Genomic DNA, 25,763 nt, shown 5'->3' with positions numbered 1-25,763 from the left:
AGGGGGGGAGGACCTCTTTCCTTCGAAATATAATGGTTAGTGTTTTTTTTTCAGTTTCCGCTCCCTTTTACATAAAATATACGATCAGACACACAGGACAAACCTAGTACATTTTGCAACGTTTTTTGTTAGATCGCATGCGCTTTTCTGCGTGATGCTCACTCGTAACGAGCATTCCAAAAAGTGTTGCGGATTTGCTCCGTTTGCGTTTTTATGCCGACGCGCGAATTTCGCTACTCTCTTGCACACGGGGTGGTGGTGTATAGCTACTAAATGAGACATTGTGCAACATTTGTTTGGGTGTTTTGCATGTATTTTGTGTATGCGTGTGTGTGTGTGTGTGTAATTTGTTAGTAAACATACAAACAGAAAAGCATAGAAAGAAGGTACTTTTTTGATTTATAGAAGAAAAAAGACCGTAATTCGAATTAAATTTTGAATTAAACATATTACCAGAAGCAGCTGCTAAACGCCTTCTCCCCATCTTTTCCGAATAAACTTTAACGCGGTAATGCTTACATTTTTTCAGTTTGTTTAGCATCGATCCAATACTTTTCAAAAGTTAAATTAAAACTACAGACAAACCAACGATCGATACGACACAAATAGAGACACACACACACACAAAAACTAAAGATAAGCGCATTTAATTAACAAAGGTAAACATGAATGGGTGTAATATAAAACGTGTGTGTGTGTGTATAGGTAGTAGTATGTACAGCTAGAAAAATCATCCTAGACCCTTTTCTTCTCCTCCTTCTCAAGCTTCCACCCACCAACTCCTTCAACTCATGATACCCTCCCGAGCAATGATGGGTTTTTTGTGTAATAAATTAAAAAAAGAGCAGTATTTCCCCTTCACCCACCCCCTCCGTCGGGTGATCTTCTTCGTCTTCTCGATCACCACCACATCGGGTCGCGTATTGCCGCGGGCGGGGTTCTTTCTGCCTTATTTGTTGTTTGTTTCTTGTTCTACCGCAACTTAAAATGCTAACTTAACTTTGAGTATTTTTTTACGCTTTTTCCTTTTTACATTGTTTTTTTTTTATTGTTTTTGGTATCATGCAGAAGTTTGTTTGTTTTTTTTTACATTTTATTCCTCCAACTTTTATCCAAGATACATGTGGGTATCATTCATTTCATGTGTTATCATTAATCAAATATATGATTTAATGTTTTTTTTGTGTTGTGTTCTTTAGCTTTTAACATTTTTTTGTTGTTATATCTTCTCCTGCGGAAGTTTTTCATCTTCTTATGCGCTCCTCTTACACGATCGTTTGTTTCGCTTTTTTCTATGTATATATGTATCTCCCCTTGCTCGTGTGTGTGTGTTAAAGATGTACCGATCTTTTTTTGTTTGTTTAAGAATAAACGATCAACATATCTAACGGAGCAACGATCTTACATTAAATAGACACTTTAATTCACCATCTACCATCTGTTGCTGCTGCTTGCTTACTAGTTCTACTTTGTTTTTTGTTTCTTTTACTACGTTTTCTTTGTTCTTTTCGAATTCAATCAACAACTAGTTCTGCCTCGATCCACCGATTGAAACGACCACAAAAGGGGGAACACGGGCGAATGAACGGGAGCGATACAAAATCGATAGAAAGTACTCTAAATGGCAGCCAACGCCAGCCACCCATCGCCCACTGTCGCCGACATTCGTCGTCGTTCTAATAATGGTAAAGTTACTTTGTGAAATTGAACTTGCTTTTGTTGCTGTGTGTATTGCTTGATTACTGACCTAAAGAAACGCACGTGCCCGTCCCCTCCTCTGTTTCCTGTATCTCTCTCGCCTATCTCGTATATATTAAACAGGGAAGGGGGCCGTAGTATAGTTTTAATAATTATAAACACACATTTGCACGTGCACGGCGCGGCGCATGGCTTCCCCATGACAATTCGATTGATTTTTGAACCGATCGGTTTTGTGTGTTCGATCTCGATCTCGATGCCAGTCGAATAAAACCATTGCTTTGCTGAAAGAGCGCAGGATTAAAATGATTCCCTACTACAAAGGGCGTGTGGACGTTTTCTGATGCAAGAAGAAAGAAATTTGTCTTATCATGGTCTCTGTGTGTGTGTTTGTTAGTTAGCAGCAACAGATAGCGTGTGTAAATGTTAAGAAGAAGCAAAAAAACATAGTCATAGACGACAAACAGTTGCACGAACAGTCGTGAAAGCGAAAATTAAACGTAAGCACACGCAACAACGGGATGAAAGAGACGCCCCCCCCGAGCAGCGTGGGTCACATGCCATCCTAACTCCACTAACTGCTTAAGAGAAGAGAGTTGGTGTGTATAATAATAAATTAAAGAAAATAAAAACATCAACGGTACACACACACGCTCACGCAACATTTGCAGCGTTTTGCTTTTTGTGTGACAAAGTCAGCCCCACCATATCATCATTTGCTTCTTCGCATCTTCGCATTTTCGTTATATTCACTACTATCAGGTAAGGACAAAATATAGTGCGCTTTCTTGCATTGCTCCCCCCAACCCCCTCGTACACTGTGTACTGGCTTTCCTACCATAAGCTTCATTTTCCCCACACCTTCAACCCTTGCAGCCAACGCCGGCTGCTGCCTTCGAGGGGAACGATTTGCCAGTGGGTCGCATCTTCGTGGGCGGATGGTGGTGGTGGTGGTGGTGGTGCTGTTGATGATCACCTCCTTCCCGGGGGTGCTGCTGCGCTGCCGTGCCCTTGCCTAGTCACTCGACGGTGATCGGCGTCACCGGGGGGAACTGCATCTCGTCGTAGATCGGCACCGTCACCTTGACCGGATACTCGACCGCCTCGCGCAAATCGTGGCACCAGTCGGAGTCTGCTGAAATGAAACCGGCGGTGGGTTGGAAAGGAAACGAACGGAAACGCATGGAACCAACAGTGTGTGTATTGTGCAACAGAAACAGGAAAAACGGATAGAGATTATGCGCGCATTTTAAAAAAATAAAAGGTTTAGAGAAACAATAAGCATAAATAAAACAAAATCAAAAGCCGGAACCGGAATCGGTGCGTGAGGTAAGGTGAATCGGTTAGAAGGGGACAAGGAAGGAGTGTGGCAGAGCAAAAGGAATGGGCAAGAGAACCGTATGGTGGGCCAAAACAATCAAAAGATGAGCAGTGTGGTTGTGTGTACAGTCAGAATCGTTATCGTTATGTACAAAATCAAGCACGATCAAGGATTATTTTGTCGGGGAAAAATGGGGATAAAAAAGAGAGAAAAGAAAGAAAGAGATTCATCTTTAGAAACGGTTCAGTTCGCAACAGGACACAGGACACGATGCGGACACACGGATGTCGCTCTTTTTCTCCAAATTGTTAGGGCTTTTACTTTACACGCGATTTTGGATTTTAGTCAAAATGCACTAACCTGACATCCGGTCGGCCGGACGTCCCTTCAGAACGCCAGCGTACGTGCCCGGCGCCGGCAGCATCGACTTCGTCATGTTCACGTTCAGGCTGTTTGTGTTTTCATCGTTCTCATTGCCGACGATGTCAACTTCTGCGGGCGGACGGTTCGGTTGAGGTGAGTACGGAGTGTATGGAGAAGGAGCACAAGAAGTAGAAGAAGAAGCAGGATGTTAACATTCCGATTCCAGTCCGCTTTCCCTATGTTTTCCCCCGCCTTTCGCTCGCTTTCCCCCTACCCCACTTACCAGTAATGCCGTGCAGTGGCGTACGGAGATCGTGCGCACGGATGAGCTTACATTCGCCACCCTTCGAGTCCTCGAAGCTGTAAATGTACAGAAAGCCGTCCTCGCAGGCCAGCAGCAGGCGCGTCTCCTTCTCCAGCTTCGCCATCACGCACTCGTACCGCAACCCCGGCTCCGCCAGCTGTATCGTCGCGTATGCCCGGTCCTGCGTGAACACATCCGTCACCACGTTCGTCGGCAGGTAGCTGGTGACGGCCTTCGCCAGAAAGCCCATACCCCAACCGCCGGCGCCGGCGGCCGCCCCCGCTGGATCATTGCCACCCTGCGTCTCATCGTCATCGCTCGAGCTGCCCGTACTGGTGGCCGCCGCTGCGGCCGCATCGATCGCCACGCTCTGGCGCCGTTCCGCCTGCTCGATCGCTTTCGGATCGATCCGGAAGATATGTACGGTTTCGGTGTTCGAGCTCGCGACGACAAAGCTCGCGCAGGTGCTGAAGTACAGCGAGCCGATGCTGACGTGCCGCTTGACGCCCCGCCGGAACTCGTGCACCCGCTGGCCGTTCTTCACGCAGAACACGCGAATCACGGTGCCCTTCTCCGAGGCGGTCGCCAGCAGCAGCCCGTTGTAGGAGAAGTTCAGTGCGGACAGCGGCGAATCGTGCGCCTTCAGCTTCAGCCGGCGCAGCTGGTTGGCCGCGTCGAAGATCTGCAGCTCGCCGCAGTCGGTCGCCACCGGGTAGGCCAGGTGGGACAGCAGCGAGAGCGTGCACAGGCCGCTCGGGTTCGGCGCCATGTTCTTGATGGAATGTAGCAGTCTCATATCACGGATGTTGTGAATGTAAATACTGTCCACGAGGCAGACGACCAGCCGGGAGCGGTTCAGTTTCACCGACAGGATCTCCGACGGGTAGCCGTAGTTGCAGATCTCCGCCCCCTTCTTGAAGTGACAGACCTGTGTGTGGGGAGGAAAAAAGGAAGGCGCCTGTTAGAAGCAACTCTCTAAACAGAGCCGGGGGGTTCCAGCCCAGATGGCTTATACCTTAAGCTTGTTCGGTTCACTTGCGGTAACGACCGCAACGAGGCTGCTGCTGAACAGCCGCTCGGCAATCTTTGTATCCTCGTCATGGCTGCAGAAGATTTCATCGACACGATCAACGGATGTTAACGAAAACAATCGATATCCCGTCCTGGATACCACGGAGAGCGATCTGGAAGACAAGACAGGGGAAGAAAGAGGATACGTTAGCACAAAAAAACACGTTGCTTGAGAATGGGTAAGTGAAATAATTCAACTTTGTAATGGGTTTTTGAGCTGACAACGGAATTAACGATCGCGTAAACAAACGATCGCTGTCGTTGGCTCTGTCGGGACACAACGCTCAACACACAGACCAGACCAACCGAGAGAGGAACGACCTGTTGCACAATGGATCTGTGGTATGAAGGGGGAATCACCACCCCACACTCCTTGGCCGAGGACACTTTGTCATCTGTTTTAACAATGTAAGATCCGAGGTTGCCGAGATCCCGAGATGTCATCACCGCCCGACCCCGCGCCGTCCGTTGGAAAGAAAGCAAGTATTTGAACTTTGCAACAGAGTGCGGGGTTTTGCTTCTTCGTTCTTATTGTAACGTGATCATTGTACACAAAATAACAAAAAAACCCGATAAAAATAAAATTCAAATGAGTTATCGGTGCGACAGCAATTACATGGGAGCATTTCTTGCAAAGGACCACAAACTGAAGAGCATCAATTCTTATCTAAAGCATTATTTGTTACCATATAACTCTTTTTACCCGCAATGTACACGTACGTGTATGCCCCTTTAATATTGATTAAAATGTTGTAACTACAAGGCAACATCTTCTTGCTTTTGCAGCTCTCTCCCACTCTGTCTCTCTCTCTCGCGCACAAACCAATGCCGAACCAATGCCGAGCCTCTGCCGTGAGTGCAGCACAAGCAACACGCATGTCCGAAAAAACAGAAAATGCATTTCGCAGCGTTGCACACAACGCAACGATAAATCATGTGTGTGTGTGTGAGTACTGCTGTTTCAAATTAAACATGACCTGCTTCTTCGCTGCACAACGCGAACAAAGTCCCTGGCGGGGTGGTGCGCAACCTGTCCCCGCCTGCGAGAGGTGTTGGGTGAGGAAGAAAATGTAAATAAAACAGCCTAAAAATACATATACACCCCATGCGTTGGATGCAGTTTACAAACAAATGCTTGGCGATCTTTGGCGCAGCGATATTCAATCACTCCGCGTCCGTGTGTGTGTTGCCATTTCGCCCAACTTTGCCAACCTGCACAGTGTTTTATTCTCGACACTCATGCCGCCTCCACCCCAAAGGGTGATTGATGGCACTTGTGCGTGGAAATATCCCTTTTGCCCAGTGTCCGTGTGTGTGTGTGTGGAGCTATTTTTAGGGGCCAGAGCACCATAATTTTCCATTCCAACCCGACGAGGAACAAAAATTTTCCATGGCCACTACCGCTGTTTTCTGCGCGTGCCGGAACGGGAAGAAGGTGTAAAAAATACACACACTCCTCCCCTCCATTCCTCCCCCATCTGCCCAGTGCGGCAAGGTCATGACCGGGGTTGTATGAAGGCATGAAAGATCAGCAAAAGATCAGATGATCGCAAAACCTACTGTTCTAATTATAACAAGCAAACGTGTGGTTGTGTTGCAGCCGTGCTTTTATGTGTGTGACGCAATTAAAAATGGCAACCAAGCACCAGCCCAGCGGTTGGTAATTTTCCGTGGAAATGTGACCTCCTCCTCCACCACCACCACCAACCAACCAACACAGGCAAACAACGCCAAAAATGATGTGTTTTCCTCCCCCAAAAACATCTGATCCGTTCGTTACAAAAAACCCTTCAAGCTGCTGTTACACACATGACCAAACACCATGCCGTTTAAGGGCCGTGACACAATCGAGGTGTTGTTGTTGTTGGTTGGTTGTTTTTTTTTTCGTACAGAACGAGGGGGAAATAAACACCCAGCGCGACACCTTGAACCCTTCAGAGTCACTGGACATTGACACCTACTCTCTATACACAGACAGACACAAACAGAACGAAACACTCGAAGGGCATACACAATTTCAGGTCTCGCATCATCGCACCCAGTGATTTGGGGGGGGGGGGGGGGGGGCACACCAAGGGAACATTTATGGACAGGTTAGGTGGACCTGAACAACGACTCATCCAACGGACGGCCCTTTTGTGCCGACTAATGCTTTGTGTTCTGAAAAATCGAGACTCTATTCCACCCCAACTCCTCCAACGTTTTATATCTACAATCGATACAGGCGTGCTTATCGACTTTGAGCATTTCAGGCGGACGCGATCGTCGTAAATTAAATCACAAACGAGTAGCCAGCGTGTCTAGACGAGACGAGCCCAGCGCGCAAACGGTTTGAATAATGTAACCGTTGTGTGGATTAACATTTTCAAAACGGTTGATGAGAAATGCAGCTGCGTTGCTCAATGAACGTTTGAAATGTGTTCAGACACATACACATACAGAGCTGATAAACAGATGATCAACAAATGATCTCGCCAGATCATCTAACATCGCCAGAGTGGTTCATCGCCGATAACCTTCTAATAGGCCAGCACACTACACACTACGCTTAGAGCTCATTAAAATTCCGATGCGTAGCACGATGTTACACACCCGATGACCCGTGACCACCCCTTCGTGACCCTCCCGGAGACACCTAAAGCCCTACCATTAGCGAACAATTAGCGCACCACGATCGGTCGTCAGTCGTTAAGTCCATTACTTTTTACTGTTTGCACCGTTTTCCATTTCCGTCACGCTGGTCCGTCGATCGGGGCAGGTTGCAGGTTGCTGGAACTTTCCCCATGACCCGTGCTTCTTCCAACAAGGGGAACAAGAGTGGACAAGATTTCCCCAATGACGAACCCGATTTCCAGGCGGGACTGGAAAAAACAGCCCCACCAGCCAACCAAAAGGATGTATCATTGGGTTTTATTGATCAACGCTCTCATTTGCAAACGGATCACACCACGCAGGGGATGGGGATGTCTTGTCCAAGAACTGCGCTTTTAATTATCCGTCAGCAGAAGTAGCAAACAGACAGTTGTTCCTCCCTTTGGGGCTTGTCTTGTGGCGCGGAGTAGCAGACAGCTGGAAGTCACCCGAAGGCACCAACAAACGTCAGGGAGACAGATTCGTCTCCGACTTGCAGCCCTCCTCTATGGTCCAGCTAACCAGGTCCAGGTGGTTGCGCGACTCCCCAACTCCACACAACTCCACTACAGCTGGCTAATCCAGATCCGGATTCGTCAAACGGTTTGTGGACCACTCTTTCTATTCCGAGAGACGATTGACACAGAATTGCCATTCCTCGCTACTGCTCTGGGGCGGGTTGGCGGTTGTTGGTTGTGCATCATGTTTATTGCTTCGCATACAGATGCACCACCAAACAAATTGCCAGCTCAATTACGGGAGAAATCTAACGGACCTAGCAACACGCGCCACCAAACCCCGGGTGCAATTCCGTCAATTCCGTTTGCAAAGCGCGGGATATGTAGTTGTGATGATGGTGGTGGCAACAAACACGATCGCATCTTCCCGCCTTAGGACGCGGGTGGGGGATAGACACGGAGGAAGGGCTGGTCGTTGCATTCGTAACATTAGCTAATTGCAACACTTGATCGCTTCTATAATGATTGAAGTGCTCCCGTCTCTCTCTCACTCTCTCGGTCGTCCACTTGTGCGCCCTAAAGGCAACAACAGCACGCAGGAGGAGAGCAATGGCATCGAAAAAACGGTTGTAAAACTGTTGTGGGAATTATGTTTTACTGTTGCCCTTGCTTTTTTTCGCGGAAACGCTCCACGAGAGTGATGGAAATCTACCGCTTCCAGTAGTGGCCTTGATCTTTCATCGTCTTTCGCCATCTTCGAAGCAAACAACGGAGTAGGCTGTGGATGCATCTGTTGAATTGGCGCGAGAGATAGCGCTCAGTGTGGTTGCGTTCAATGCACCTCATCCTCCGTTTCATTTCAAACACTTTATTGAACATTTTTATTATTGAATTCGAAAAGCAGACAACATTCAAATCGAAAAACCGTCCTATATCAACGAAAACGCCGAAAGATATCGTCTGGTAGGTTTTGCTTTCGGGCACCATAAATTATCGTTTTACGACCCAAGCTGGTTTCAACCACCACAGCGCACAGCTCAAACGCGATGCATCTTACGTGCGTCAAAAACTCGAAACAAAGAACCGATCGGCACTCTCGAGGGGAGGTAGGCAGAGAGAGAACAACTTGCAACCGCACCAGGGGGAAGAGTAAATTGCACACCGAACACAACGTTGCATCATGTAGTTGGCCGTCGTCATCTCGCGCCCCACAGCGGGTTTCTCACTCACGCAACCGCGTTTCCTCTCGACTTCCACAGCTTTTGGCCCACGGTGGCCAGGGGAAACTCATTCCTCGCAGCGAACAATCGATGATTGGAGCGGCACGAGGCTGCCCCTTTCGCTCTAATAATGCCAAAGCACACAAGCGACTCGTCACAATCTCCTCCTCAGCGGGGTAACGGGGTAAACACAGGTAAGAGGGATGACGGTGGGCCCTGACCGACCGTGTGTGCCCTCGACCTTGGTAGTGAACTTCCCCGTTTCGATTCTCCCCCAGCCCAACCAACGAAGTAGGCATTCCCAAGAACAAAAGACACCTTCTGCTGCTGCTGCTACTTGGGTAGAATGTATCTCGTTGCCAAAGAGATGAGGACTGTGTGCTTGTGTGGGATGCATCCAAGTAGCTTGGAAGTGGTTCTACTGGCGTGTGAGGTAGGGTCTGCTTTAACACCAAGTGTCCAAACCGTGTGTCTGTGTGGACAGGAATTGGATCCACACACCCGCAGCCCTTTGGGGCCGCACCACGAACGTGACCGCAGGGTGAACTCAAACGAAGAACAATATCAAACCTAACGATTAGTGTGTGGGAGCCCCACCACTTGCTATCAACCACAACAAAAACAACACACACACACAGCTGTGTGCTGGCCACAGCAGCGGCGCGTTCAGGTGTACGGCGGCGCTCGACTTGTCGTCCGTGAAGCGATTTAACCTTGAACAGTGCGCGGAGATGGAAGTCGAATGGCACTGGGGGGGTATGGAGGGACAGGGAGGATGGAGCACTAACGACACAGGGTGATGGTGGACGTGCACCACCGTAAAGCTGTGTTTCAACCCTCAAACCGCCCCCTGTGTAGTGTTCTGCCAGTGCTTGACCAGCTGCTCATTTTCGCATTCGATGTCGTCTAACACACACGAATAGAATGATAATGTGACACACACGGTCGCAGTGGAAAAGCTTGCAAAAGTGTGAGTAGGAATTAAACTGCAATTGAAAAATGAAATAATCCATCCCAAAAATGTCTTTTCAGAGAGTGTTCTAGCGTTGGCAACAAGTTTGCGCTCGTGTCGTTTTTTTTCTCGTCTTTTACTTAAAACAAATAAAAACAGTTAAAAGAACGGCCGCTAAACCCCCGTCCCGTGCAGCAGGTGGATGTAAAAGTGCAGTAGAAAACAGCAAAACGCCAACAATATTTGGCTGCCAAAAACCTTGAAGCATGCCACAAAACAACACACAGAAACTGTGCGCAAACCGATGCACTTCGTGTACCGTCGTCGTGCACCAAAATGAAACCGACAACGGGTGGAAGTGGGGGGTTGGTTTGTCGGTTGATCGATTTTATTTTCAATGTCAATGCCAAACGCGTGCACCGAAAAAAAAACCCGCCCGGAAGGACACAACACCGAGCCGAAGGGAAGCCCTTAAAACTCAATCAACAAACACAGGCCGAAGCGATGAGCAGCTCCATCAACATCATTCTCCCAGGGCCCTCTGGCGGGCGAGCGAACGAGCGATCGATTGCTGGCTGATCCAAATAGTGTGTTTCTGTTTTAGTGCTGCACGCGAAAAGCCACCCTTCTTCTTCCCAACCACCAGCAGAACTCGTTATTCATTCCGTGACGTGCTTTCCGAAAATGAATTCGTTCGCTGCAGACCGTGAAGTAGTCGTAGCAGCAGCAGCAGCAGTAGCGCGTTTGCTCTAGCCGAGGCTTCTAAATTGGCCTCATAAATAGTGATATCACACACGCGCGCGCTGCATACCTGCCCACCTACCCACCTTGCACAGTGTAGCTGCATGTCCTTTGTAAATGTTGTGGTTCTGAACCAACAGCCGACACAGTACACTTTAGTGTGCAAGGCAAATGCAAAACCTAGGCGCTGCTAGGCGCGCACGAACAAAGAAGGCACAACCTTAAAACAAACCTCCACTCCACCAAACGGCGGGGTTGCATCCGTGTGCGCATCTGCAAGATTTTACATCGAGCGTTCGCAAAACTCTCCCCACAACGCACACTTGCACACACACACACACACACACAGCAATGCAGTGGGGCAGCCGCCACAGCAACATGCAATTAACTTCCCCCAACATGGGAAAGTAGCAGCAGCCAACAACATCCTTGGGATAAAAGGATAACGACATTCTCCAGCGTGTTTCAGCGAGCATTGCGCACACAGGCAAGAACAACAACGCCTCGTACAGCAATTCGTACACCTTCACTTGTGTTCATTGTTTTCAGGCACAGCTTATCGATCGGGAAAAGGAACGAACCGAACGAACCACCAACCCCTGCGAACATAAAATGTGCATCGAAGTGCATTTTTTTTAAATATTTTTGTTCCCTGTTCGTTCGCTAGCTTTTGCCCGTTGATGATAAGGTGTGCATTCCGGGCATTGGTTGGGCCTGGGTATGGTAGGTATGCTGCTGTGGCAAGCAGAAATCTGGTGCATTCGTCATATTTACTTCCTTTTAGGAGGGTTTTTTGCTTTTAAAATGTCTTTATGTGACTTCCGTTCTGGGGCTGCGCTGGGTCTGGGAAAGGAAAGTGAATGTGTGCGTACTCGTGCTTATTTCTTCTACTCTAAATGAAGCATACGTGACTTAGCATACAAAGTGGTACAAAGTAACCGGAACACGACACAAAAAAACACAGACAAGGTAGAAGCGTTTTCAGTTTTCAAATTAATTTCAAGCTGTTTCTCTGTTAACTCTATCACACTCTCGCAGCAGTATAAGTAATGAAAGCATGTCAATCGATTTTATAGATTTAATTATTTAAATTCCCTGGATAACAAAGAACTCATCATTTGCACAAAAATCGGTAGCAACGGGTTGCATCATGCATGTTTACCCCGCACCATCAATGATTTGAAAAGCCCAATCGATAGTAAATGATTGCTTTTCTAGAGCTAAACAACTCAGGCTCCAGGTTCAGTCCATGCATGCCATGCTCCTCCTCCCCCCCATGGCAGGGTCTTTTCGACCTATTTTCTAACTATAATCATCATCACCACGCCGCCACCAGGGTGGCCTGCTGTGTGTATTCTTTTATTTTCAAACACTCAAATCTACCAGGCCCTTCGCAACACAACCCATCCCCCACGGGGCAAATGCTTCTTGTGTTGTTCATCGTCTATTTAATTTTGTTTTGTTGTTGGTAATGCGGGGGTGGGGGAGGGGTGTTAGACGGTAGTCTCATCCATTTCCTCGAACGACGTAACAACTGCATAGTTTACCGACAGCTCGAACATCATCAGCTGATATTTTCCACCCCCAACCCAATGGCTCCAGCCGGCCACTTCCCGTAACCGATTCCGTTGTCTATCCGCCTCCTCTCTGTTCCTCTGCTCCGTAGTTCCCCCCCATCATTCTCTTGTCTTGTCCATCAATAACGGGGGAAAAGTTAATTGTGCAGCACTGTGCTATCTCTGGACGAGCTGCTTCTTATCGCCCTTGCAAAACCCGCAAAAAAGCTTCGTTACGGACACGATTTTTGATGCAAAAAAAAGCGTCATCGTCCGACGCATTAGACTGTACGCGGTTTCTGCTTGCATTTGTGCAAAAGGGATGTGATTCCTTTCTATTATCAGGTGGAATCAAATTGATCGGATGTCTACATAAGGTGCGTTTGTGACGTAGAAGTGCTGTGTTTGCACTTTCCGTTAACGAACGAGGGTGCACATTTCTTGACACAACTGCAGTGCTGCAGATGTTTTTGTCCCCCCAATCCCCCCAAAAAAAAATGTTACAAATCGATGCACCCAACAACCCCAAGTTGAATGCACTGTTGTGGCATCACCTGCAGCGTGTTGTGATAAGATAACGAGGCTGTTGGAGTTTGTGTAGGTGAGCGGAACACACGAATTGCAACGAATAAAATTGCTTAGGTCATGGTTTTTTGTACAATCACGAAATGATGCCAATAACCTCTTGGTTGTACCTCAGAGAGAGAGAGAGAACGATCACCCACAAATCTTGTTCTTTCAACTAACATTCTTCGCTGTCTTCCCTCCCCAACCAATCAGTGGAATGCGAATGCCGGAACGGAATCCGTGCACTTGAACGTGCAAAAATCCATCAAAACAAACACATCTCCCCGGCCCAGCCAGGGCGGGATTGTTTGATAATGAGCGCGATCGTCGCTGTCTCGCGAAGCGCGAAGTGTTTGCAAGTGCGCTACTTCTTGTCTTGATAAGGCCTAAGGCAAGGCGCCTTTACGATGGAATAGTGTCGCATGTTAGTCGCGTGATTAAATAAGAACGATTTTACGCCTGTCGCTCGCGCGCCATCGGTTGGCCTCCACGGCCTCATGCAATGTGTGTTTGCTTCCGCTTTCCTCGGTGTGTCCGTGTGCGTGTGTGTGTTTGACGCGTTTATTATCGCTAATGAACTGCACCACCCCCAAGACTCATATTTCGAGGTTCCAGCAACCATTATTAATAGCTTACTTTAACTCTAGATCAGTTTTGACAGTCCGAACATTGATTTATTCAATAATTCTTCAAAAAAAAACAGTTCAGACAGCAAAAGTTGTACAAAAATATTCTTTTCCATTAAAGGGACGGCACTGGCCGAGCTGGCTAATCCAACACAGCCGCCCGTGTCAGTCAGTGACCTTATCGTGGTACGCCACTCTCTTCCCAACTCTCTTTCTTCCTATCTGCCTCTCTCTTTTGCTCACTTTGCGTCATTTTGCGACAAAGGGAAAGAGCAAAAACAACAGCCTATCAGCAGCGAATCGATAGACGACGACCACTTGCCGCCCGCCAACTCTCGCCCAACACGCCAGAGTTCCCTGTTATTGCACACCAGCGCAGTGTAACCCCCCCCCTCCCTCTCTCTCTCACCAAAGATTTGGCTTATCGTGACCGCTACGACGACCGCTTATGTTTCCGGGGCCACACTAAAACTAGGCCATTCGGCGAGTGCGAGGGCTTGACGGTCGTACCATTTCTTTGTCCATTTCGTTCGGGCGGTTCGTGGCGCGTCGAAAGCAACGCTGCTGCAATCAGTCGATCGTGCTCGGGGCGGCCACGGGCTGCCGGGTGGGTGAGGTACGCATATCAGCAGTATGGCTGCTGACACATACTGAACAAAAACAGGAACTACCGCCAACCCAACTACTGCTGCTGCTGCTGGTTGATAGTGGTTAGCAGGAGGCTAGCAAGCAGAAAGCCTGCCGAACGACCTGAAACAGGGCCCACAACCTGTGTGGAGTTCGGGGGAAGGGACAGGACGTATGTATATGCAGGTAAATGTGCAACAGATAGCAACAAACCAACCACTGGCCAACCACTTACAGCCCGATAGTTTGCATGCCCAAAGGGGAGTGGTGAGAGCCTCCTGGCTGAGCTCTTGAACTTAAGACCGTGAGCTTACGGAGGTCTGGCAGCAAAATTCGAGCCCTCCGCGACAATAAACTTTGGAAGCGGGTGGGTCTGTGTGTGTGGTAGGCACTGTTTGCCACTTCAAAACTGGAACTGGCACAAAGAATCGCCAATAAAAACCGACGGCACACCGGCAATCGGAAACGGGCCATGGCAATGCACTTTTCAGCAGGGGTATTATACCACCTTTTTGCCGATTTCCAACCCCCGCGCCTCGGGTAGCTCCAAAGCAATCTGAAGGCACGGAAGGGAGCGAGAAGCTTCGCGAACAACTGTGAAACACTTTTCCCCCTTTCATTGCAATATCCAACTACGCGCGCTCCAATGCTCTCGCATCAGCTGATTGCAGGCCTTTGTGCACTTGTGCTCAAGCTCACAACACATACCCGTTTTGTTATCTAAAGTGCAGTCAGCTGGGATCCTGGATGCATCAGCCGTCACTCCCTGCACCAACCACCCCACACGAACTGGACATTATGGCACTGCGATGACGCGTGCGCGCGCACATTCGTTATGTAAATCTTTGTCGTACAAGGTGATCCACACCCCGGACAGGCGCTCTCTCTCTCTCTTCTTCTCTACGTATGTGTGTGTGTGTGTCGACAAGCTTCAATTAGGAAGAGGGTGGAATACTGCAATATACGCTCAAACACATCCAGAACCATCAACACAACAGCCAAACGACGTCGTCCACAGCACAGATGATCGCGCGAGGCAGCTGTGTCGAATAGCTTGTACTTCATAAATTATTAGTATCTTTGCATCGTGCACTGACGATTTCAATCCTACATATGCTGCTGCACTCACGTCATGGGTCTCGGCCAACCCCCCCCCCCCGCCGCTCTTTATCGCCCTGCATCGATCGGCAGCCGACCTGCAGTCCTTCTCCTCCAACCCAGAGTTCTTTGTCTGTCGATCTCGCGCGACCTGTCAGATGGGAGGAGGCGCAGCTGATGGGAGGAGGGAAGGGACAGAGTGACAGAGAGCGGGAGGAGGTTATGTGCCATTTAAAAACCTGTTCCCAGCGTACAGCCACACTCTCGCGTCTCATCAGCTGTGGCCGCGGCCAAGCGAAAGCCAACTGCGAGGATCACAACCACCAAACGACGACCGTTCGTTCGTTCGTTCGTTCGCAGAGCACGATCGCGGTAGGATCTTGATGATCGTGAGGTGGCAAGAGGAGCGAAGGGAAGGGTAAAGGTACAAACTGCAAAATCCGCGCTTTATTCTTAGATTCTGCCAAGCGCTAAGCGGGGATCATACAGCCGTTGCAACAGCTGAGCTGATCTTCTCTCTAAGCAGGTCCTCCCCCTTTTCGCGCGATGCAAACACAGAGTTTGTCATATCACACACCCGAACTAACCCCCCTTACGGGTGGACACAAGTTTTCACAGCAGGAGAGAGTGATGATGAAATGTGTGCACAAACACACTCGAATGGCACACACACACACACAGTGCAATTGACTCGCGTGATGTAACTCACATGAAACCAGATGATGGGATGGACCCCGACCAGCGGCACTTGTTACAGCAGCAGTACCATCCTCCACCACCCGGCGACCCGCGGCACCAAAAATGCAAAAGGAAATGCTATCTCTTTCACTCACCGTTTGCACGAGCCATTCGGAATGCCCTTTGAAGGGTACGGCACGGCAAAAGGGCCAGCAGATGGCAGAACATTCGGGCGGGGAGAGTGCAGCTTTTGCACACGCCAGCGCATCGGTCATTCTGGGCCTCGCGCCGGCCAAGATCTAGAATTACCATCCCTCCTCCTCCTCGGTCCCTTCACATTTATCTACCACCAAGTGGTCAAGTATCTCTATGGCAAAAGGGTGGAAGGGAACACGGTTTGGGCTGCTGCTGCTCCGTCGTATCGTTCCCTGGTTCTACTGTGGCTTGGCGGTCGCGGTTGTCCAATTTAAATTCTACTGCTCATCATGATTTCATAATCAAGAGCGCACTGTGCACTGTGGACACGGACTCGTGCACACACACACAGAGTATTATGATCCCGTGACAGACGAATCCAATTTCCATCACGTGCGCAGAAAAGTGGGGACTACTGCCCCGCAGGATTCATACCATGATTGGCCAACTGACATAGAGCGGGAAAGCGGGAAAACGCAACTTGACTGATTACCGCGCTGGTTGGGGGCATGAAAAATGCTTCCTTTTCGCAATCAGTTTATCATCCGCCCCTATATATCTCGCTCATCCAACTCAGCAAAACAAAAGTCTGGGGAGGAATGCAACCAACCAACCCATATTAGGATCTATTTCAACCCAACGATCGATGGAGACGCGTCCCTCCAAAACCCGCATATCACGTCCAAGTTAGTCGCTCCATCTCTTCGTTGTGCCGTGACGCAAATCCATTATCCCACTGCTCCTTCCGCAAATGTGTCCGTGTGTCCGTCTCGTCCCCCGGTCATAGATGTCGCGCGTTCGTTGCATACAATGAAGCAGTGCTGGTGGTGCATTCACGCAGGTAACAGTGCAGTCAGTGGCAAAAATTAAAGTGCACCCCCCCACTCCCTTTTCCAAAAACACAATCACAAAGCGGATGATGATGATGGTCTTGGACGTTCCATCGATCAAACGGAAAAGGAACGGAATGAATGACCGACGGAACGCAAGTCCCCTTCTCCCCGTCGTCAGCCGTCGTGGCGTCTTGGGAGCCCCATTATTATTCTAGCCTTGAAGACACACTTCTTTTGAAAAACTAGTTTCTTCTGATTCGTGTGTAATGCAATATCTACAATCGCTGGCGAAGGTTCTGGAGACTGGGAGCGTTTCGCGATTCATTTGCTCGCTCGCCCGGGTCGATGAGATTCGATCCGCGATCGAGAGCTTGTAGCTGAGCGGATACTTCAAAACTGTTCTAGCAAGCTCCACTACTAAGGAGATCTAGGTTCGCCTGTACATCAAACCCACCTTTGCCGACGAAAAACTAAACAAACCCAGTAGAACATGCGCAACTGATACACACAAACATACAAGATCGATAAATAAAGTAAACTGAACCTCCTTCTCCCTCTAGGGCTCGTGTAAAGTGCACTTGGCTTCCAACTCGGAAAGGTTTTCACCGACCGAGTACCTCTCGCCACTTCGCTGTGTGTGATTACTCTTAGTGCCACCAAATTCAATTTCATTTTACGATCCTCAGCAACAAGCTCAGCAATCAATACACACATACCACATACCCTGCTTAAGGCCACGGTAGAAATTAACAGTTTTACGATCGAGTTGCTGTACTCGATTTGCTGTACTACTACGCAAGAATGACACTCCGCAGTACGAAAGCAGCAAGAGGAGTGGAGTGATCACCTTTATGACGCGCGCGCTGGGCCCGCGTTCTGCGCAGAAGAAATCGCACGCTTTAGGCAACGGAGTAAACAAAAAAAACGGCGTCACGTTTTAATTATGTTTACAGTTTTGTGTGCTAATCTAGTAGCCCTGTTGGTCAGTGTATGGGTGACTCTTCTCTATTTAGATGAGAGTTTGTACGCGATCGGTTGCTGATTCATTCACTCTCTTTTACGTATTACTTTCTACACAATCTCAGGCTCAGGAGTGATGTGGTGGTCAGCGTCAAGCGGCCACTCTTCACTCTCCACCATCATCATCATCATTATCATCATGATCGCCATTGCCATCACTGCCGTTTTATGCTTTTGCTTTGTTTAGATGCGCACGTCCGCTAGCTGCTGCTAGCTCCAATACATACGCAATAGACGGGTTGATGGTGAGCGTTTGTGGGTGCTGGTTGATGCTTTTTTTGCGTGCTTTTACTTCCTTTACGATTCGAGCATATAGAGGGTGACTAGCAGTGGCAGCAGCAGTAGCAGCAGAAGCAGCATGACCATGTTGTTGCTGCTACTGTGTTATGTTGCCTGCCTGCCATGACGCAGAGAGTTCAACGATTTTTCGCCTTCGCTTTGTGTTCGCGCGAGCTAAAGTGGTCATGTTTCCGATACGATTTCACGATACCTAGGGCCGCTCTATAGCCTCCCCTCCCCCCCTTCAACTGTTGGATTCCGCTGGTCCGCAATACCGTTGCAGTGTTTCTAGCGAACTGAAGAAACCCAAGCCAACACACGCAAGACGACGACGAGCTCGAACCCTTTTCTTAGAACGGTGAATAAGTATGTGTGTGTGTAAATGGGGGGAGCAATGTACATATCACGAGCATCCGTTAGTGGCGGCAACGATGTCTAGTGTTTCTTCAATTATCGATGTACCTTTTAATTGCCTACCCATTCGGTGCGCGATAGCGCTTTGCTGGGCTTTGTCTTTGGAAGTGACGCAGTGTCTGGCCTTTTGCCTGCATTTGGAGGGTTGGAGGTTTTACATTAGAAAAAAAACAAACATCCATTTTGAGGAGGAGGAGGGGACCGATCAAACGAAATCGAGATCACGAAAATCAACCACCAATAAGGGCGCTGGAAAAGGTCACCACCTTGCATGAAGTTTAACGGGGACCAACGTCATCCCCCGTCCATTTTCCATGATTCAAGCGGAAAACCATTTAATGACAAAGGAGTAAAACTACTACTCCGTATCGCGTATATGAAGGGGAGAAGAGTGCTGAACAATGCAGTGTACAATGCTGCATCCGGGCTAAACAAAGGCGCGATGATCATGCAAAATGATCGCTTTTGCGAGGGCCGAAGGGGGCGCGCACGCCACACAAAACAGCCACTTTATTAGCATGCATTTCCGAACTATGTCACGGGAAATCGGCATGAAGAGATATCGCTAGCTGCCAGATTGAATGCTCCCTCTCCCCCACCGAACAAACACACACACACACACACGTTCGTGAAACCCTGTAATTAATACTCGAAGGAAGCGTCACTTTTTTGTGCCGAGATTCGCGTGCCGTAACACTGCGGGTGGATTGAATAGTTCCGATTATTAAAAAAATATATATAAATTAACAAAAAAATGCGAATAATTTATTATAAACCATAGTAAAGAAGATTTTGTTTAACATGGTTATCGCTGTCGATGAGCCACACAGACTTCCTTCCAAACACTTATCAAACAGAATCTCATTGCACTGTACGCGCGCTGCAACTGTGGGCCACGGGTGGGGCAGACAGGTCTCTAGGCCTATGTGCGCCATAATGTATGCATGGCACTGGTGAGCACTCTGGCCACTATTGGCGTGGTTTGTGTGTGCGTGTGTGTGCATTTGTCTGTGCACGAGATACATTTTTTTCTATTTGGCTCGGTCAGCGTTACCCGTCACTCGTCGTCGTCGTCGTATCCACACCACACAGGTTTCTCTTACAAAAAAAAACCACACACACACACACACACACAAACGCAGTCCAAACTAAACTGCTCCTCCACATGCACCCCCTGCCCTCTCAGCTCCATGTCCATAAAAGTGCGCACAAAACGTGCCCATTTGACGCAGCTGATTTCGCTTCGCTTCGCACCCCCTCCTCAACTACTCTCTCGCTCTCTCCCGTCCTCACCCGCAAACGCTTCTAAGGCAAAGCACTCGAACAAAGGCCTTGGAAGCGCAAACGGCGCGCACGGTACGATGACGCGCAAATGTATGTCATCATCATCGTCATCCTCCACAGCTCGCCTCCCTCCCCAACTGCGAACCACACTACACGCGATGCGTCTAAGTTTTGACTACCGTTTTTCGTCTCGACTAGTGATGTGCTCTATGGAGCGCACCCACGGCTGCGATCCGACTGTTGTTAGTCCGATTTTGACTCCAGCAAAATGGGAACCACTAGATCAGCCCGGAGTCGGGAAGTCGTCCGGAGTCGTAGTAGTCTGGGTCAGAGTCGTCCGGAGTTGTCTGAAGTCGTCTGAAGTCGTCCGGAGTCGTTCAGAGTCGTTCAGAGTCGTTCGGAGCCGTCCGGAGTCTTAGTCGTCTGGGTCGTCCGAAGTTGTACGGAGTCGTCCGGAGTTGTCCGGAGTCGTCCGGATTTGTCCGGAGTCGTCCAGAGTTAGCCGGAGTCGTTCGGAGTCAGAGTCAATCTGAGTCGTCCAGAGTCGATCGGAGTCGATAATAGTCAACTAGAGCCTTCCGATGAAATGTGCTTGTGATCAGGCATTTCATTTCGTTGTGTTTGCCTTTGTTTCGAGGCCGACTCCGGACGACTCCGAATCACTCCGAACGACTTCAGACGACTTCAGCCAACTTTTGGCGACTCCGAATAGTGCTGACCTTCCGGACCTTCCTTCTCGTGTCGGATCCTAGTCGACTCCGGATCTTTAGCAACTTGACCCATCTCTAGTCTCGGCCATGGTGGTGAAGATGGTGGTAATGTTTTTCAGGAGAGGGGTGGGAGTTTAAAGCACCCACAAAGCCCGCCCAAAAATCAAACAAACAAAACGAGAGATGATATGTTGTCAACGACGCCGCGCCAGCTCGAATAGCGTTTGTAGAAGCGAACAAAAAAGTCATTGGAAAATGTAACTGCCCTGCGTAGGTGTTGTCGTATCGACACAGAGGACATAACATTGGCCAACATTAGAGGCCACTAGAGAACGAGAGAGAGAGAGAGAGAGTTTGTTTAACGCGTGTGTGTCTATGCGCAGGGGTAATATGCGTAGCAAATGTTGCATTACGCATGTTTACCTAAACGCTCGGTTTCTCAATATCGCAACTCTTCGCGCTGCGGTCGGCAAATGAGCTTCAACAACGTCTTAGGAGTGGCCAAACAAATGTAACCGCCTTAATGTTCGTTAGGTTACTTTAGTAGGTAAATTTACTGTAATGTTCGATGACAAAAAGTTTGAAACAACGTTCCTAAATTTAAGCTATTGCTTCTAACCACAACCACAAGATAAACAACCGTAACGATAATGAGACCTCTCTCTGTCTCCACTTATCGTCTCTGGAAATCCTACAAATGGTTCGTTTTAAACTTAACTTAGAGATTTGTTTACGTTTAATGCATTTAGCGTTTGATGTGCTGCTCACCGAAGAACAGTGCTCAATTGCAACATAAAGAAAATCGAACTGATGGTCAGAGGGAGAGAGAGAGAGCGGGGTCTGGGGAGAGTTCATGCTGCACACAAACACACAGGCTCACAACAGTTTGTGTGTGTTGTTTTCCTGCTTCCACTCCAACAAGAACTACACACAGAGCAACGGCACCAGCCGAAAAAAGGAGGCCACAACCACAAATTGGCCCCGCGCGCTCAGCTGATGACACACACAGAGCAACGGACAGAGCAAGAAGCATTCCACCTTCCCCGTCCCGCAGCTTCCGTTCCGTTTCCCTGCCCTTCCCTTGCCACAAGCCCTGTTCAACAACACCCCACACCACCCCATCATCATCAACGGGGGCCCAAGCCAAATGTAAACAAAGAGAAAATGTTGTTTATGCCACACTCGGTTCACCCATACCAACACATGATGATGATGACGATGATGATGACGGGGGTTTTGCGTACAGACGGGCCATCAGCATGCGATGGTATTGGTGCGATGGTTGACTAACAATTACTTCCCCTTTTGTATTTCACCATGGGTTGCTTGGTTTTGGGGGAGGGAGAGGAGGAAACATAAAAGTTAGTCACACACACGCACACACACACATACACAAGCCAAATGTTGCTGTGTTTGTTGTGTGGGATGTGTTGTTGCTGGACCACAACAAAACAACGAAAGCTCAGCCTACTGAATCTGAGCGCAGTAGGTTTTTTTCTTCAGAAAAGTGAAATAAGTCTCAGACAGTCATTAAAAACAACTCGCAATGCATCATGATGCAGTTCACCTTCCGATGACGATGCATTTAGCTAAAAGAGGGAATTGAAGTAGGTCAAGATTAAATAAGGGAAGGTTTGGAAGGAAAAAAAACAAACTCCACAATCGATGCAGCTTTATTGCCCTTTCGATGGCGATAAACGGCTTTCAAAATAAAAACACACTTTTAGCAGGCTGTCCTATCGCACCACTCAAACACATTCCCCCTGTGTGTGTCATAAAGCACAAAGGTTGAGTCAATGGGGTGGGGGGGGAGGGGCTTGTTATGGCTTTTCTTAATTTCCATCACGTAAAATCATGCTCCAACAGTGCAACAAATCGCACATCACCTGATGCAAAATTGATGATGTTTTTCGATGGACAGAAACAACAAAAAGTACACACACACACACAAACACATACATGCATAAATTGCCATATAAGGTGGCATCATCTCGACCAAACCTCCCCCCAAGATGATGATGATGATGATGATTGTGGTTGATGTTTTCACAGGCTTCTTACAAGCTTCTCCGACGCCTCTCCCGTCTCTCCCGCTGTGCTCATGCACAACAACAATACTCGACATCCTCCTTCTCCTACTCCTCCTGTTCCACTACACCCCTCTGCCCAGCACCCAGAACGCGTTCCGTGATAAACACAGCGAAACAATTGCAAGGGCAATAGAAGGTCACTGTCAACGAGGGAGGACGAGAGGACGAGTGGAGGTGGAATCGGAAGCAAAAGTGTTTAAATCATAAGTAAGTTATGATCATTAAATATTACATAAACATTTTTAAAAGTAATGCTAAGATTAGGTTTGAATTATTTTTTTCAAATTAATATTTTACAAAAGGTTTCCAAACAAAAAAAAATATGTTAAACTTTCCAAACCCTTGTATCACTTTGCAGCAATATTTCATCATCCAATTTAAAAATGCTCATCGTTACTACTACTACCACCAATACTACACAACACCACCACCACCACCACTGATGGTATCTTCTTTTCCAACCCCCCCCCTCCCTCTCTACCACACCCCTCCTCTACCTCACTTCCACTTGAAGCAATGCCAAAAATATCACGCAAAAAAGGAAACACTACAAAACGATTAAATGACCCTCCCCTCCCATCAACAAACCCCCCCCCCCCCTCCTGCTGGCTGGTTGAGTTTTCCAAAGGGTATTTTTATAACTAACAAAAAAAACGTATGTTCATTGTATTGCGTTGCAATACTAAGGCAAGGAACGCAATTAGGGTTAGAAAAGTCTCCAAACCAAAAATTAATGCTTAATTTTGTTGAAAAGTTTGCATACAAAAACACACACACAAATAAAGGCAGCAACAAACACATGCCAAGGACACAACACAACAGGTAGTGCCTGCTGCCAGCAACAAATGAATAGAAGGCGTTGGAATCTTCAACTCACTGCACACATACGATCCTCCTCCCCACCCCTTCGATCTGTTGCTGTGTGTTTGTGCTGTAGCGTATGTAATATGCGTGTGGGATGCATTACATTCGAACGCATCGAAAATGAAAGGACGGCGCACAATTAAGGAAAAATCAATGACTCGCGCATTTAATCAACGCATAGCAACGACACAAAATACATTCGAAATAATGGACAACACTAAATCACTTTGGTTTCTTTCCCTCTCAAAAAACAAACGGAAATAGAATAGAAATCATTTCGTACACACACGCTCACACACATATACACACTCACTGAGTATGACATCACACCGAATCGACACAGCACTAAATGGGAAACAAAGCAAATAGCCGTTTGGCTGTACTTACGTATAGTCTTGATTAAAGCTTATAGAGAATCCACCATTTTTGCCGAAACATTTCTGACTTATATCACTCATTTAAACGATTGGACGCAACGACGGCTCCGAAAGTGGCGTGAAGGGCTGGCTGCTGCTGCTGCTGCTGCTTCTTCACACACTCAAACGACGCACACACGCAAATGCACTCGAGGACTATATATGTATGGCTGTGTAGAAGTTTGTGTCCTTTGTTTTGCTCGCTTGCTGTGTTGCTGTTGCTAGTTGCGTGGTGTGTGCGTTATTATCTGCTTCTGCACTGTTTTCTATACCGTTCTATACACACGCACACGCAACGAGGTCTGGGAAGATGTCCTTTAGCACGCACGATAACAAACGTCACACGACGCACAACCAAGCAGGATTACGTAGAAGCCCAAAAAAAAACTAAGCACTGGACGACTGGCGTGCGTGGTTGCTTTTGTTTGGCTCGCTTTGCTGCTGCTGCGCTAGTGTCGGGGAGGACGTGATGCGTACGCTTCGCTTCAGTGTAGTGTACGCTCGCGCTCGCTCGTCGCTTCGTTCCTGTGTTGCTGCACGCTGCTGACTGCGCTGGCTTGTTTTCTCACTGACTGAATCGACCTGTTTGTTGTTGGTTTGTTTATAGTCGGACTCGCGCGTTCCTTCGAGATGTTTTTGTTTTCACGCCTCGCTCTCGCTCTCTCTAGCTCAACACGCGCGGGCGCGCTCCCTGTCTCTCTCTTTCTGTGGCAGCACTAACACACACACTCGCGTGCGCTCGCTCTGCACATACACACGCACACTCGCGCAGGGGTTTTTCGAGTTTTTGCCTTTTTCCCTTTTTTTCTCGCAGCAAACACACAAAAGCACCAGAGGGCACCAGAGATTTGTTTTGCTTCCCTTTTTTTTGTTCGTTGGATGCACCCACAACCGAACGGTTTCTATTTTCCTCCCTCCGTTAGGTACGATTGCACTTTATAGAGCCTTTCTTCCCGATGGTGCACAAAATAATACACAATTACCGAATTTTCAATATTCAAATTTTTTGAAGTGGCAGGGATTATACAACGGGGGCTTCAAAAGTTTTGTACTTTCAGGGGGATGAAAACACCTTTCGATAAAATAAAACACAACAACACTTCACCAAAACGCGCCTGCGAAGAAGTGTGAAAAAGTGTTCTGCCACTCTCGGGGAGATTTTCCAAGCTTTCCAAGCTCCTCAAAGCCGTTAGAGTTCCTTGTTGGCGGGTGGGGGTGAGTCTGAAGGAAAAATGTTCCGCGAAAACCGTCGAATCGTCACACAACGCGTCTCGCAATCGATCGAAAACCCGACAAACGAACGTCCTTTGCTGCGAAGTCAAAAGGACATACACACACTGCACGAGCAAAACTTCTCGATGGAGCTTCAGAAGCCAAACACACACTCACTCACGCACGCACAAAGTCTGTTTTCTACTTCCAGGAAAATCCAGGAAATGTCCAAGCGGTGCTACTTCTGGTCGTTGTGCTGGCTGCGAGCTGTTCTTTTTCCACTGGCAAGCTAGATGGCAGGCCAGAGTTTCTGTACACCACAAACACACGAATTTGCACAACGCGGTTTGTACAAACAGGGGTTCAAAAGTGTCCCAAAGTGGTCGAGCTGTGGGATGGAGGCAGAAAAAAAAGTAGTATTTCGATTCGTCGACGAGGGCGCGGATGCGAAGATTCCGTTCGAAACCAATTTTCCTTTCAGACTGGGTACGCTGGGAGCTTTTCCGATCCCAGCAACCAATGGTTTGCAGCCCCA

General features: G+C 48.2%; 1 protein-coding gene and 1 long non-coding RNA gene across 5 annotated transcripts; one reads left to right on the top strand and one right to left on the bottom strand.

Moving 5' to 3' along the window:
- Window positions 1-631: 631 nt before the first annotated feature.
- LOC120904525 (WD repeat domain phosphoinositide-interacting protein 2-like) lies at window positions 632-25,726 on the bottom strand. Of its 4 annotated transcripts, none has more exons than XM_040314595.1 (5): window positions 23,988-25,725; window positions 4,702-4,870; window positions 3,666-4,614; window positions 3,380-3,511; window positions 632-2,833 (listed from the first exon to the last, which is right to left on the bottom strand). In XM_040314595.1, exons 1-5 carry the CDS (start codon window positions 24,056-24,058, stop codon window positions 2,718-2,720), a joined length of 1,437 nt encoding a protein of 478 aa, XP_040170529.1. In that variant the 5' UTR covers window positions 24,059-25,725; the 3' UTR covers window positions 632-2,717. The 4 variants fall into 4 exon arrangements, with proteins under 4 accessions (XP_040170529.1, XP_040170530.1, XP_040170531.1 ...); XM_040314596.1 differs by having other exon boundaries at window positions 632-2,830; window positions 23,988-25,724; XM_040314597.1 differs by lacking the exon at window positions 3,380-3,511 and having other exon boundaries at window positions 23,988-25,726.
- LOC120904530 lies at window positions 8,657-10,197 on the top strand. The gene is made up of 4 exons (XR_005739783.1): window positions 8,657-8,809; window positions 8,876-9,260; window positions 9,345-10,036; window positions 10,099-10,197. It is a non-coding gene; the product is annotated as an uncharacterized LOC120904530 (long non-coding RNA).
- Window positions 25,727-25,763: the final 37 nt, after the last annotated feature.

Source organism: Anopheles arabiensis, chromosome 3 (assembly GCF_016920715.1).
Source record: "Anopheles arabiensis isolate DONGOLA chromosome 3, AaraD3, whole genome shotgun sequence".
Classification (NCBI taxonomy): domain Eukaryota; kingdom Metazoa; phylum Arthropoda; class Insecta; order Diptera; family Culicidae; genus Anopheles; species Anopheles arabiensis.
This window is presented reverse-complemented; position numbering and strand designations above follow the sequence as displayed.